Genomic DNA, 13318 nt, shown 5'->3' with positions numbered 1-13318 from the left:
TCAGGCAAATCCTGAAATGAATCGCACTGATTTAAAACAATCAAGAGGCAGTCATGATAAGATGGATTGGTCCATAATGACACAGTGGTCCAGACATACAACCATAGTAAAAGAAAGTTTAGACAGTGTATCTCCAAAATGTTTCAAAACAACGCCATAGAAGCCTTGTGACTTGAAGGTTGGGTTGCTGACCTGAAGGCTTCCAGGTTCGAATCCAATCTGGGGAGAGCACGGATGAGCTCCCTCTATCAGCTCCAGCTCCATGCGGGGACATGAGAGAAGCCTCGCCACAAGGATGGTAAAAACATCAGAACATCCAGGCGTCCCCTGGGCAACGTCCTTGCAGACGGCCAATTCTCTCACACCAGAAGCGACTTGCAGTTTCTCAAGTCATTCCTGACACAGAAAAAAAAAAATCCATAGAAGGGGAAACACCAGGGCAAAAATGAGGGTATCTGGATTTTGCTCACTGATGCCTAAGCCACAAATCTCACCAGAAGTCTCCAATCACAGTGTTTATGGGGGAGGGATTGTGAAGAATATATAAACAGTTATCTCCCACTGTCTTTCATTCTTTTGTTACTGTTCCATTGTCTTGTGCTCTTAAACCTAGCAACCTCTGTTTTCCACTTATCCCGATCCCGCAAACAAAAATATCAACTAAAATTTGAATTCCTAAAAACAGGTCTCAAGGCAATTTGACTTTACAGGGCTGTAATCTGCTTAAATTACATGATTGTACTCATGTACACAAAACTATACTCAAGCATGGAGAAAAAACATTTAAATAATAAAGGTGCCATTAAATGCAAAATACAGTCTGAAAAGTCTGGCACTCAAGGTTGAAGATCTTTATGGAACTCTATGGTCAACTTACCTGGGCGGGGGAGACAGATGGAAGTGGCTGTACAGGGGGAATCTGCAGAGGTGCCAGTGGTGTATTGGTAGGTGCCATTTGCGAAGTGGGAGTTTGGTACTGGGGTAACAATTGAGGTGCAGGCTGCTGCACTGGGCAAATGGGCTGGCTGGCGATAACATGCGGTAGAGGAGATGGAGGTGGGATGGATTGTTGCTGGAGAGAAAAGAAATGCACATAAACACCCAAAGAGCTTTTTAGCACAGGAAGAAAAGAAAGAAAGAAGCATTGTGCAATTGCTAAAAAACACTGTCCAGAAACTCAGAATGGATGTCTGCAGAAGCACACAGTACAGTACACAGTACAACTTGGCAAAAATAAATAAATAAAAACAAATAAATCATGTACTTTTAGGCACAAGGCTAGGCAAATATACAAAACTGTGCTAATTTAAGATGCTGACAGTATATATATATATTTTAAAAAATGATTAATTCAGTATGGGCAGGACCAGTTCTATACACTACTTTCAATGTTTGAAATACAGTCATTTAAACAAAATTTGTGTCGCGATTTAGTAGCTCAGGTTTGACAATTATATTTTGGCTTAATAAGACAAGATATAAAAGGGTTCACTGCATTTTCTTTGTTCTTTCAGACAATCAAAAGAAGTGTAAATTAACCATTGGATTAGGAATCATAGCACTGCAATCAGTTTTAGAATAATCCATAAAATTGGTTATTTTGAAGATAGCACCACTATTTCCTGATTTTGATGAAATAAGTAAACACTGTTAATTAGACCCCTACGTTGCTTGATTTCTGTGCATCTAGAGGTGTGAAGTGGCTATGTAATTGGGCAGAAGCTTAATACAGTATTAATTTATAAACATGGCCATTATGCATGTTTGTATGTGTGACAGATTCAGTTCTATGTGCCCAGCACATTGAGCTTCTTGTGTTGATGGGGCTTTGGCTAATTATGTTACCAAACAGCCCCTATTTTCCTCTTCCCATCAAGTCCTCACAGTTGCCATTCCATCATGGAAAGAGATGGAGAATTTGAGGTATTAGGTCCATTAGTTACTCCTTCCCAAAAGCATGCTTTGTGGTCAGTAACTATCTTGTTTTAATACATAATCTGCAATGTGTCTTTTACATCTGAGGAACTGGCCTAAAAATATTTCAGGTGCTCATGTAAATAATAACTGGTCCACTTGGCAGGAGTGATCTGGCACTGAGCATTCTCCCTCCCTTCTTGATCACTGTGATCTTATAGTGAAAGCAAATCGGGCAGGGCAACAAAAGAGAATTCAAAATGAATGGTGCAGATTCAAGTGTGCCATCCATATCTTTAGGACACAACAAGTAAAATTGATCCCCAGAACATGACCAGATGGATTGATGAACACTTCCCCAGACTCTACAATAATTGTGGTAATGTGTTAGAATGAATGAAATTAAACTTAGGAGAAAATTGAGATCTATATCTCTCTTACTCATTTAGATGAACACCCAAACATTTGATTTAAATTCAAGAATTGCATTTGACTATTTGCTAATAATGCTTTCAGCGCATTTGCTATGTACAAGCAGACTTGCAATGTAAATCCCTAGATTTGCTCAGCATCTTCCTGTAATGTCAGATAACAGGGGTCTTCACCTGTTGGCTGGTTAATACAGGTTGAGGTGGTCTCATCTGCACAGGGGCAGCTGAGGTGGGATGGACCACAGGAAAGGGGATTGCTGGTTCTGGATAATGTTGTGGTCGTTGAGAAACAACAGCAGGTGGAGCCTGAACCACTGGAACCCCAGGCTGAAAGACAGTGACAGAAAGCAACAAAGATTACTTTAGAAAAGTATATCCTACACAGATTATTGCCTGTGATGTGAAGCAGTAGTAGCAAATGTCTAGCTGCTGAAGAAGCAAGGTAAGCTAATTAATGGCAATAACTCAACTGAGTAAAGGATATATTGGAATAATGAACACTGTGGAGCTCAATACCCAAAGAGCTTGCACATCCATGAAAAAAACAATATTTATAAATATGATACCGTGTTTCCCCTGTTGAACAAAAAATGAACATTTATTTATATACTGTACAGTAGTTGTCATCACAAACCAGACAAACTGTGAATCCTATCAAGAATTTCTTGCTACTGCCATTATTTCCATGTACAACACACTATGGTACGTACATTTACCGATCCTGCATGCTCTGGTGTTCTGTTTGTTGGGCATGCTTCCAAACAAAAACTTTGCTAGGTCTTACTTTCGGGGGAGGCCTTATATTTAGCAATTCAGCAAAACCTCTACTAGGTCTTATTTTCTGGGGAAACAGGGTATGTACACATGGAAAAGAAAGCTACAGCAATGTAGTATAAACATTTGGAAAAGACAGATCAAAACCTACTAAGACACATTTTTCTCCAGCTAAAAACATGTACAAACTGATATAATGCACACATCAGAAATAGGAAACGTGAATACAGTGTTCCCTCACTACTTTGCGGTTCACTTTTCGCGGATTCACGATTTTTCAATAAACTCTAAAAGACTATTATAAATCATAAAAAATTACAATTTACAGCCTAAGGAAGGGAAGAAAGAGAAGCCAAAGGGAGAGAAAAGGAGCCCAAATGGCAACAGGAGGAGAAGGAGACGATTTATAAACACACGATAGGTTGATAAAGACTTAAAATAGTGTATAACTACTAAAATAATGTATAAATATTAAAATAAATATAGCGTCCCTACTTAGTGGATAGTCACTTATTGCGAGTGGTCCTGGAACGTAACGCCCGCAATAAGTGAGGGAACACTGTAACTCCAAAATGTATAACGACCTCGCGTGGTGTTTTTTAAAAACAGAAATGTATTAGCATTTGAAAGCCTTTTAGTAAAATGCTATATTTCGAAACCTGTAGACTGCTTCAGGAACCTTGTGCAAATTTATAAACAAAAATTGGCAGGAATAAAAGAAGTTGCCAAAACAGGGTGGGGGAACCAGGTCCCTCCATGTATTAAGACTCTAGCTCCCATCATCTCTGACCATCAGCTATGTGGTCACATAAGTGCTGAACTGAGATCTGAAGACTGTGTTATTTCAATAACCCAGCAAAGTTTCTGTAGACTTCTTATAATATCATATATTGGAGATTGATAAAAAAAAATCAAGCTAATTGCTAGTCCTTACAACAATAGTCATATTTAATCAATTTCAGTATTCTAAATCAAAACTTACCCTATAAACTCATGTGTATTTAGAAGTATAATCAGTAATTCTACCTAAAAAGCTCTGGGTGAACTCATCTACAACTCAATGTAAGTACCATACTGCTATGAAAGAGGGATGGTATGTTTCTCTGAGTAGAATGGCAAAAAGTGAGAGTTCAGTCCATCCTGGGAGAACTTAAAAGATGCATCAGTCCCTCTGCTCTCTCCATCATGGCATCATTTCTGGCCCTTTTCAATGTCTGGCTGTGGCAGTGGCTGCCTGTGGTACCTGACCTCCTGAGATTATGTTAGTGCTTTAGCCTCTCCACAGGTCATATTAAAATCCACAATTTTGGCATCAAAACCTGGCCACAACTTATACAAGAAGTCAATTTTATACATGAGTATATACGGTATATATATCAGTAACTGAATGTTAAGCAAAATACTACTTTTATGAAATTTAATTTCCCTTTTCAGATATTATAAGTTCTATATTCCTTCCTTCCAAATGAGAATAAAAACAGAAATAAACATTGGAGTGACACCAAAAATATCTACATGTTGAATTGGTATCCTCTTACAAAGCTAAAAGGTTTCATATGGAGAACCATCAAGATAAAAATAAAATCTACAAGATAATGTATTTATATGAAGACCTGCTGCAATAACAGCAACAGCTATTTTAGCTGTATCTTATGCAAGGAGCCTCCTATAAATACTGACATTAGTTGCATTTTCCTCCTTTTGGATTAAGACAGTGAGGCTATTGTGGAATGTGTGGAACCATCTATGCTAAGTCTAGGTCAGGTTTATTATAGACATTTTGAAAACAAAGGGAAAAGCCTTTTGAGGTGTTAATTCTCCTAAGTGGAAAAGAGTGCAAACAATTTCAAGTACTACATTACTGTTATGTATTTTTATAAACTAGGTTGCTTCCATGGCTTTGCCCAGCTTGGGTCAAGTTGCCATTGTGATACTTTATTTGGACTAAGCTTGTGACATGAATGGGTTTGTTCAGGCATGTTGACTTATTCACAGGCCTTTCTCCATGACATATGATGTTCCCAAAGGAACAGAGCCAATCATGGATAAATGAATTAATCCTAATTAGGTGCTGCAATGGTTCACTTAATAACATAAGGTATGAATTTTGCCCCTCTTGCTTGCTTCATGGAGCATTTGAGATACACAGTTAGTCTTTGCCAGAGAGAAAGGGAGGAATATATATGACACATTTAAGATGCATTAATAATTCAGGTTTGTTCAGATTTGCTCCAGAACAGAGGAGTCAAGCCAAGCATTCACAACAGGAAGGTTTAATGAGCAGAATTTGAAGACTTCTGTAATCCTAGTAGCTGTGATTCACTTGATTCATCATCCTTTTCTTGCAATAGTTTTAGATTTGATCCCATCAGTTCTACTGCAAGAAGCATCACATTTGGTGTCAATGCTACCACTGAATCACTATGGTGACAGCAGCTGCAGAACTGCTTGGCATCACAGGTAACAAATACTTGTTAGTACAGAAGCACTGTGTTCCAGTGGTCTCTGAGGAGTCACATTTGTCATTGGAAAAAATGTAGTGTTCATGTTCATTCGCGTGTAATTCTTCTTCCAGCGCCAGTTCCATTAATTCCATTTGGCCAGGATTATTGTAAAAGGAATATGAAATAAAGTATGGATGCCTTTCTAGGTATGCTAGATTTTGGAACTTCAACAACAGACGTGCTTCTTTGTCTCTGTGAAGTATTAAATCATGGGAATAAACAAGACGTACTAAACAGCTGGTTGGCTTTTTACACAGCAGGAAGAAATATCTGACCTTAAATGAACGAGCAATAATATATGGTTGTATAGATGGCAAGAAAACACAACAAGTGAAACAATTCTCAAAACAACCATGTGTAGGAATTTTAATCTAATCACAGCTAAACTAATAAACATATCTGAGTTAATGTAATGTACTATTCCCATTTTTGTTGGTTTGAGTAAATTATGTAAAGGAAGGAATGCATTGTAGTAGTCATGTTTTTGTGCTACAAATTCATACATACTGGAGAGTAGGAGTACAAATACAGAGCCTGGAATGTTAAAAAAAGGATTTGTCCCATCCCCCCCCCCCCCCCCGCCCACCCAATTATGTGAGGAAAGTCATTATACTTACTGCTGAAGGCTGCTGGTAGTGTCCCAGTTGCTGAAGACCAGGGGGCAAAGCTTGGCTTTCACTGAGAGGGGGGCTATAAACCCGCTGAATAGCAGGAGGTATTGCATCAGGTATAGAGGAATAGACAACACTTTGCTGGCTGCTCTGGGAGTCTGAATACACTGTTGATCCTTGACCACTGTCAAATGTGCTATCAGCTGAAAAATGAAAAGTTAAAGAGTACCATTAAAATCAAGATAATTAATTTAACAAAGGTGTGTTCAGGAAATAAAATTTCCTATCCCCAACCCCCAAACAATGGCATGGATTTAGCAGTCGTCTTGCAAACTGGAAGAACATTTTGCAATGCCTATTGTGTCTGTGATACACACTGCATGGTGTGCTTGTACAGCAAGAGTCAGCAACTGCACATGTTGTACGTTTTAGGCATTCTTCAGCTTGCAAAACAAGTCATAAAATTCTGATACTAGTTTTCCTGTGATCCTGGGGAAGGATTTTGCTTTGGTTTATCTACCACTTTTCTTAATTTCAAGCTCATCCAGAAACATTTGCATCTAGAATTCAGAAGAATTAACATTGAAAATTTCATACTGAATATATTACTGAGTCTTTCAAAGAACCCTTTGCTATTTAAATGCCTACATTTTGGATCAAATTTGGGGGCTTTTTGTTTTGCTAATGTTGTTTTTATGTACTATAAAGTGAACTCTGATTTATGGGAAAATTCTAAGATTTACTTGGCGAGATTTATGCAGAGATTTTACATTACCTTCCTCTGAAGTTAAGGGAGTGTAACTTGTTCAAGGTCACTCAGTGGGTTTTGATGGCTAAGCAGGGTTTTGAACTCTGGTCTCACAAATTCCTAGTAGCAGTAAATCCACTATAGTTGACCATCAACTTCGACAGGGATTTTTTGGAGGGGACCTGAGACCCCACAAAAATGGATAAAACACTAATACCTCTTGCCTCTCTTCCCCTTCCATATTTATCATAGGTAAAGGTGAAGGTTTCCCCTCATGTTAAGTCCAGTCATGTCTGACTCTGGGGGTTGGTGCTCATCTCCATTTCTAAGCCGAAGAGCTGGCATTGTTCGTAGACACCTCCAAGGTCATGTGGCCGGCATGACTGCATGGAGCGCCGTTACCTTCCCGCCAGAGCGGTACCTATTGATCTACTTACATTGGCGTGTTTTCGAACTGCTAGGTTGGCAGAAGCTGGAGCAACAGCGGGTGCTCACTCCGCTCCCAGGATTTGAACCTGGGACCTTTCGGTCTGCAAGTTTAGCAGCTCAGTGCTTTAACACACTTCGCCACCGGGGTTCCTTTATCATACACACATACAAATACCCATACAAGTAGGATGGCTGATTCCCACACGCACTTACTCTCTCAGGTAGACAGGGATGGATAGAGGGAATGAGACAAAGAAACAGGACAAGGAGGGTGCATGCATTCCCTTGTGAACTTACTCGCAAAGGCAGGCAGGGAAAGGGGCAGGATGAAGAGAGACATCAGGAGTGGGAGGAGGGAAGACGTGCATGTTCCCTCATACATTCGCTTACTTGTATGTCTGAAAGGGAAAAGGGATGGGATGGAGAAGCAGGAGGAAGGAGGAGGAGTAGAAAGAGGGAGAATATATATGTTTCTTCACTCAGTCAGAAGGAAGGGTTGATGGAATGGGTGAGAAGGAGGAGAGAATGTGAATACTGAGGGAGCAGAATGGGGGGGGAGGAGAAGGAAAAAGCTGTGAAGGACAGATCTGATAGGTGTTGACAGGAAGATGACAAGTGTTTACTGAAATTTATAAAATCCTATAACATGAATGTATGTGCAGATACTTTTTTATTTTAAAAAATAGCTATTTCTATGTTAAAGAATGCATTTAACAAACACCTGAAGTCCAATTGCCTATTTCACTCAGCATCTCCCAGTGGCCAACCAGGAGCTTGAAGGAGGACCACAAGCAGGATATGGGCACAATAGCAATCTTCTAATGTTTCCCTCGCACCAACTGATATTCGGTCATGCAGTCTCCCATCCTGGAGACAGCATAGAGCTAATGATATCCTTGACTTGAATGAAGTTCTCCAATGGCCAGTTTGTAATTACTCTCTTGTAAAATCTACAGATTTACTATAGTTACAACAGAGTTGAGATTGAAAGTCTTACATACCTATTTTTAAAAAGATACTATACTCTTTTAAAATAAAACTTTCTTCATCTACTAAAAAACAGACCCTTCGTTAGAAGCTAAAGTCAGCACTGGATTTATATGCACATTGGGAAGTAAATTTCTTCCAACATTAGGAAATTGAATGTTGTGTCACATAGGCTTGAGTCAAATTTACCCTTCACTTACAAACATTCTTCAAGATTCACTTCAATCTTTTTTCCAGTTTTGCTCTACTCTTTCTTTATGCAAAACTCTTCAATTTCTGTTTATAAACTGTTTCTGACTTGTGGTGAACCTAAGGTTAACTTATCACAGGGTTTTCCTTGCAGAATCTTTCGGAAGGATTTTGCCTTTGACTTCCTCTGAGGCTTGGGTAGTGTGACCGCCTTCCACCTGGAAACCGATGCCTCACTGCGGGAGAACATGCGGATCAAGAATAGGTCTCTTCAGCCACCTACGGACACCCGCCCCCCCCCCCCCAGAAACCAGAAATGGAGGACCATCATCCTCGGCCTACAAGGGATCGCCTAAGCATAAGCGTGATTTGCACAAACTCATCTGATGGGCTTCCATGGCCGAGGAGGGATTAAAATCCTGGTCTCAAGAATTGTAGTCCAATGCTCAGACTATTATACCACTCTGGCTCTAGCAAAACTCTAGGCATGTAATAATGCAGAATTGTTTCTAATGTTGATGTCATTATAGAAATTATTTGTAACCACAAAGAGGAAAAGGAATGTAACTATGCAGAGTTAAAAGCAGCAGCTGGAAGTCAAGCTTCTATTTTTTAATGGTTCATAATGTTGTACAGAGACACTAAATTATTTATCTGTGTTTCTGCCCTCTTTGAATATCACAGGCAGCAGAAAGGAAATTATTTATAGGGCTTTTAAAAGGAAAGCACTGTGCAAGGATCCAAAACAGCATATGATACTGATGTTCTAAAGTAAAACCCAAAAATATTGGAAGTCGTAGGACCAGACATCAATTTATTTTTAAACATATACTTATGCCTTGTAAATAACTAAAGTAAATCATCCATATGCCTTAGTGAAAAAAGCATAATTTGAGTTTTTTTACTGTTTAATTAAAATGCACATAGCTGTTTGAGATGTAGTTATTAGATTATAAGCCAATTTAAATATTTATTATTATTTATTTCTGATATTTCTACCCCGCCCTTCTCCCCGAGGGGACTCAGGGCGGCTTACACAACTGGCAGGATCACTACCAGTATATCATAATACAATAAAATAATACAACAATTAAAATAGTTAAATAACATAGTAAAATACAACATATAAAAGTTTTAACACAGTGCAACGCCGAATATATATGCCAGTCATCCATCAGACCTTGTGCAAGAGCCTTAATCCAATCCATGTCAACGCTAACTGAGTTCATTCATTAAACACTTGCGCACATAGCCAGGTCTTCAACTTCTTTCTAAACCCCAGAAGGGATGGAGCCTGCCGGATGTCACTGGGGAGGGAGTTCCACAGCCGAGGAGCCACCACCGAGAAGGCCCTGTCTCTCCTCCCCACCAACCGCACTTGTGAGGCAGGTGGGGTCGAGAGCAGGGCCTCCCCGGATGATCTTAAGGTTCTCATGGGCTGATAGGAGGAGATGCGTTTGGACAAGTAAGTTGGACCAGAACCGTTTAGGGCTTTGTAGGTCAAAACCAGCACTTTAAATTGGGCTTGGTAGCATATTGGCAGCCAGTGGAGCTGGCTTAACAGGGGGATGGTATGCTCCCTGTAAGCCGCCCCAGTTATTAGTCTGGCTGCCGCCCGTTGTACTAGTTGGAGCTTCCGGGCCGTCTTCAAAGGCAGCCCCACGTAGAGCGCATTGGAGTAATCCAAACGGGATGTAACCAGAGCGTGGACCACCGTGGCCAAGACAGACCTCCCAAGGAACAGGCGCAGCTGGCGCACAAGTCTGAGTTGTGCGAAGGCTCCCCTGGCCACCGCCGAGACCTGGGGCTCCAGGCTCAGCGATGAGTCCAGGAGAACCCCCAGACTGTGAACCTGTGTCTTCAGGGGGAGTGTGACCCCGTCCAACACAGGCTGTAACCCTATTCCCTGTTCAGCCTTACGACTGACCAGGAGGACCTCTGTCTTGTCTGGATTCAATTTCAATTTGTTGGCCCTCATTCAGTCCGACACAAAGGCCAGACACCGGTTCAGGACCTGAACAGCCTCCTTAGTGACAGGTGAAAAGGAGGTTTTACAAAACCAGAAAATTATAGTTACCCATTCCAATTAAACCTGGATTAGTATAGTCTTGGTCAAAAACATTTTAGTTCGTTAATATAGTAGTCTGAAACTGTGTAATCATGACCCATTCTACTTCTTGGCATAGTTCAAGTGCTTTATAGCAGTAGTGGTAATTGTGTGGCCCCCCAGATATTATTGGACTTTCAACACCACAGCCAATGGCAAAGAATTCTGGGAACTGCAGTCCATCAACATTTGGAAGGACAGGCAATTCCATCTATAGCCTTGGCACTGGGTCAATTGCAGTGTGTAAAGGAACTTCTTGCCTCTTTGTACAGTCTCCATGGTGAGGAGGGAGACCACTCCAGTGTAAAACCATCTTAATCAAAATTAGCAGAAAAGAAAGGGGTTTTGAGAATTAGAAAGAGCCAATGAGCTTCTGTTTGGTTCTCAAGCATGAAGAGTACAGTAGAGTCTCACTTATCCAACACTCACTTATCCAACGTTCTGGATTATCCAACACATTTTTGTAGTCAATGTTTTCAATATATCGTGATATTTTGGTGCTAAATTCGTAAATACAGTCATTACTACATAGCATCACTGCGCATTGAACTACTTTTTCTGTCCAATTTGTTGTATAACATGAGGTTTTGGTGCTTAATTTGTAAAATCATAACCTAATTTGATGTTTAATATGCTTTTCCTTAATCTTTCCTTATTATCCAACATATTTGCTTATCCAACGTTCTGCTGGCCCGTTTACGTTGGATAAGCGAGACTCTACTGTATATGGAAACCTGCACAACTGAGGATGGACTGCTGCAGCTCATCCATTGCACTCCGGGTGTGCTGACCCCTGGCGATTTCCCCAAAAGCGGGAAACTCGACTGCATAATTTGTGGTAGTTACTCTCCCATAACTAACAAATTATGAGCCATAATTTGTACAGCAAATCGTTAAGGTCGATGCTTGAGTATGCAATTTGTAAAAATAAACAAACACCCTGATCTCTTGTTTAATTTGTTACAAAAAACCTGAAGGGTTTTCTATTAAGTTTACATAGCCCAATCAATCTTTTCACCTACTCCTTTTGTCTCACCATACCTTTCTTGCTGTGCGGTCCACACATGTGCTGGCAGAGTAACATAACCGACACAATTCTCCTAAACTTCAATTAATTTATGTGCATTCTTCACTGTAAATGCACAAGTCCCTTGGACAATTAAGGTTTCAAACCTAAATAAAGGCAGAATCTAAGTTCAAGCCAGAATCTAATTCATAATGGAAAGCCTCTACCTTTCTCTTGCATCCTGCAGTCCCAGAGGCTGCCTGAAAACCAGCCCCAGGGATTTTCTTGGTTCAACGGAGCATGTATATGAAAGGGCCTGAATTGGAGATGGAGGCTTTCATGCTTCTGCTGGAACTGTCAGTTGAACTCCTCCAAGCAATTCCATACGGACAACAAACACACTCAAACAGAATACTTACATGCAAGAGAAGTGACGCTTGTGGGAAGATTCTGCTGAGAAAGGTGCTGGTCAGCTTCAGGCTCTTCTGGTTCAGACAAGATGTGATGACCAGTATGAGAAAGGTAAGTAACCTGAACTGGTTGTGCTTGTGGGGCCTTTGATTTTTCTGAACTCTCAAGATCCCGTTGATCCTCAGATTGTAACACAGGACAAATTCTTTCTCTTCTCCACAGTATTAATGCTACTCTGTCACGTATTGACTTTGCAACTATTTTGACATCACTCTCATGAAAAAATCCAGCTTCAACCTGAAAGAAAACCATAACCAATTTTCAAGTATGAATTCACATTAATACATAGGGTCATTCACAACAGTAATTTCATAAAACATTTAGGATACATTAGACTGTTCCTTTAAAAAAGGGAGACACATCATTGTAAAAATCAACATTTGTTCATATTACATATATTTAATTTTACATAAGGAATCATTTGTGTGAGCAACAACTATTCTATTTAAATATATGTAACCTAACAATTTTAAGATCACTGTAGTTTCATGTAAGATCAGTCATTACCAGGAAATGTTTTTTTCAGTCAATGCATAACAGATGGCTGAAAAGGAGGGAGCATTTTTAGAAATAATTAAAACCTGTACACACTGCATTCATATCTGGCAATCAGACAATTCACATAAACCCATATGTCTGCTTCTTAAATAACTAAAGTGAGAAAATTCCAAATTGAAAGGCAACTTGAAAAAAAACTTTTTAAAACAAAGGTCTACAGAGAATACCTATGTGTCAAGTCTATCAAATAAATAAATAAATAAATAAATAATACACAGCTGCTAGACCTTGTTTAGAGAAATTGGCCTGTTTTCATAAAAGATAGATTGGTGGAAGAGATAGGGCACAAAATATTTTTTGCCCATTTCTGAAGTGGTACACAGAGCTCTTTTGGTCTTATAGGTGCCCATCGGGACAAACTGACTGATCCATACTTTCTACTGGCAATTTCACCAAGATACGAACTTAACACATCTTTGTGGTCAACCCAGTTGAGACCTTTTGATATACTGGTCAAATTAATTTCATCTAGTAAGTAAGGGACCATTTAAAAAAAAGTCATTTGATGAACCTATTGTTCTTATTGATTTATGGATCCAGACACATTTGAACAGGGTTGAGATAATTATGATTATTCTGGGTCAAGTTA

At 39.7% G+C, this 13318-nt stretch overlaps 1 protein-coding gene across 11 annotated transcripts in view; it reads right to left on the bottom strand.

Annotated features, from left to right (window-relative positions):
• The window catches only part of wnk2 (WNK lysine deficient protein kinase 2), a 170840-nt gene that overhangs the window by 85904 nt on the left and 71618 nt on the right, over positions 1-13318 (bottom strand). For all 11 annotated transcript variants that reach the window (XR_010002629.1, XM_062969952.1, XM_062969947.1 and 8 more), the window contains exons 8-11: positions 12120-12408; positions 6241-6437; positions 2520-2672; positions 878-1072 (exon numbers count right to left, since the gene is read on the bottom strand). Coding sequence is in view for 10 of the 11 variants with exons in the window: in XM_062969952.1 (XP_062826022.1) it covers positions 878-1072; positions 2520-2672; positions 6241-6437; positions 12120-12408 (834 nt within the window). In the remaining variant the exon portion in view is untranslated. The remainder of the gene's footprint in view (positions 1-877; positions 1073-2519; positions 2673-6240; positions 6438-12119; positions 12409-13318) is intronic.

The sequence above is a fragment of the Anolis carolinensis genome, chromosome 2, assembly GCF_035594765.1.
Source record: "Anolis carolinensis isolate JA03-04 chromosome 2, rAnoCar3.1.pri, whole genome shotgun sequence".
Classification (NCBI taxonomy): domain Eukaryota; kingdom Metazoa; phylum Chordata; class Lepidosauria; order Squamata; family Dactyloidae; genus Anolis; species Anolis carolinensis.
Note: the sequence above shows the minus strand (reverse complement) of the source record. Positions and strands in the feature narration are given on the sequence as shown.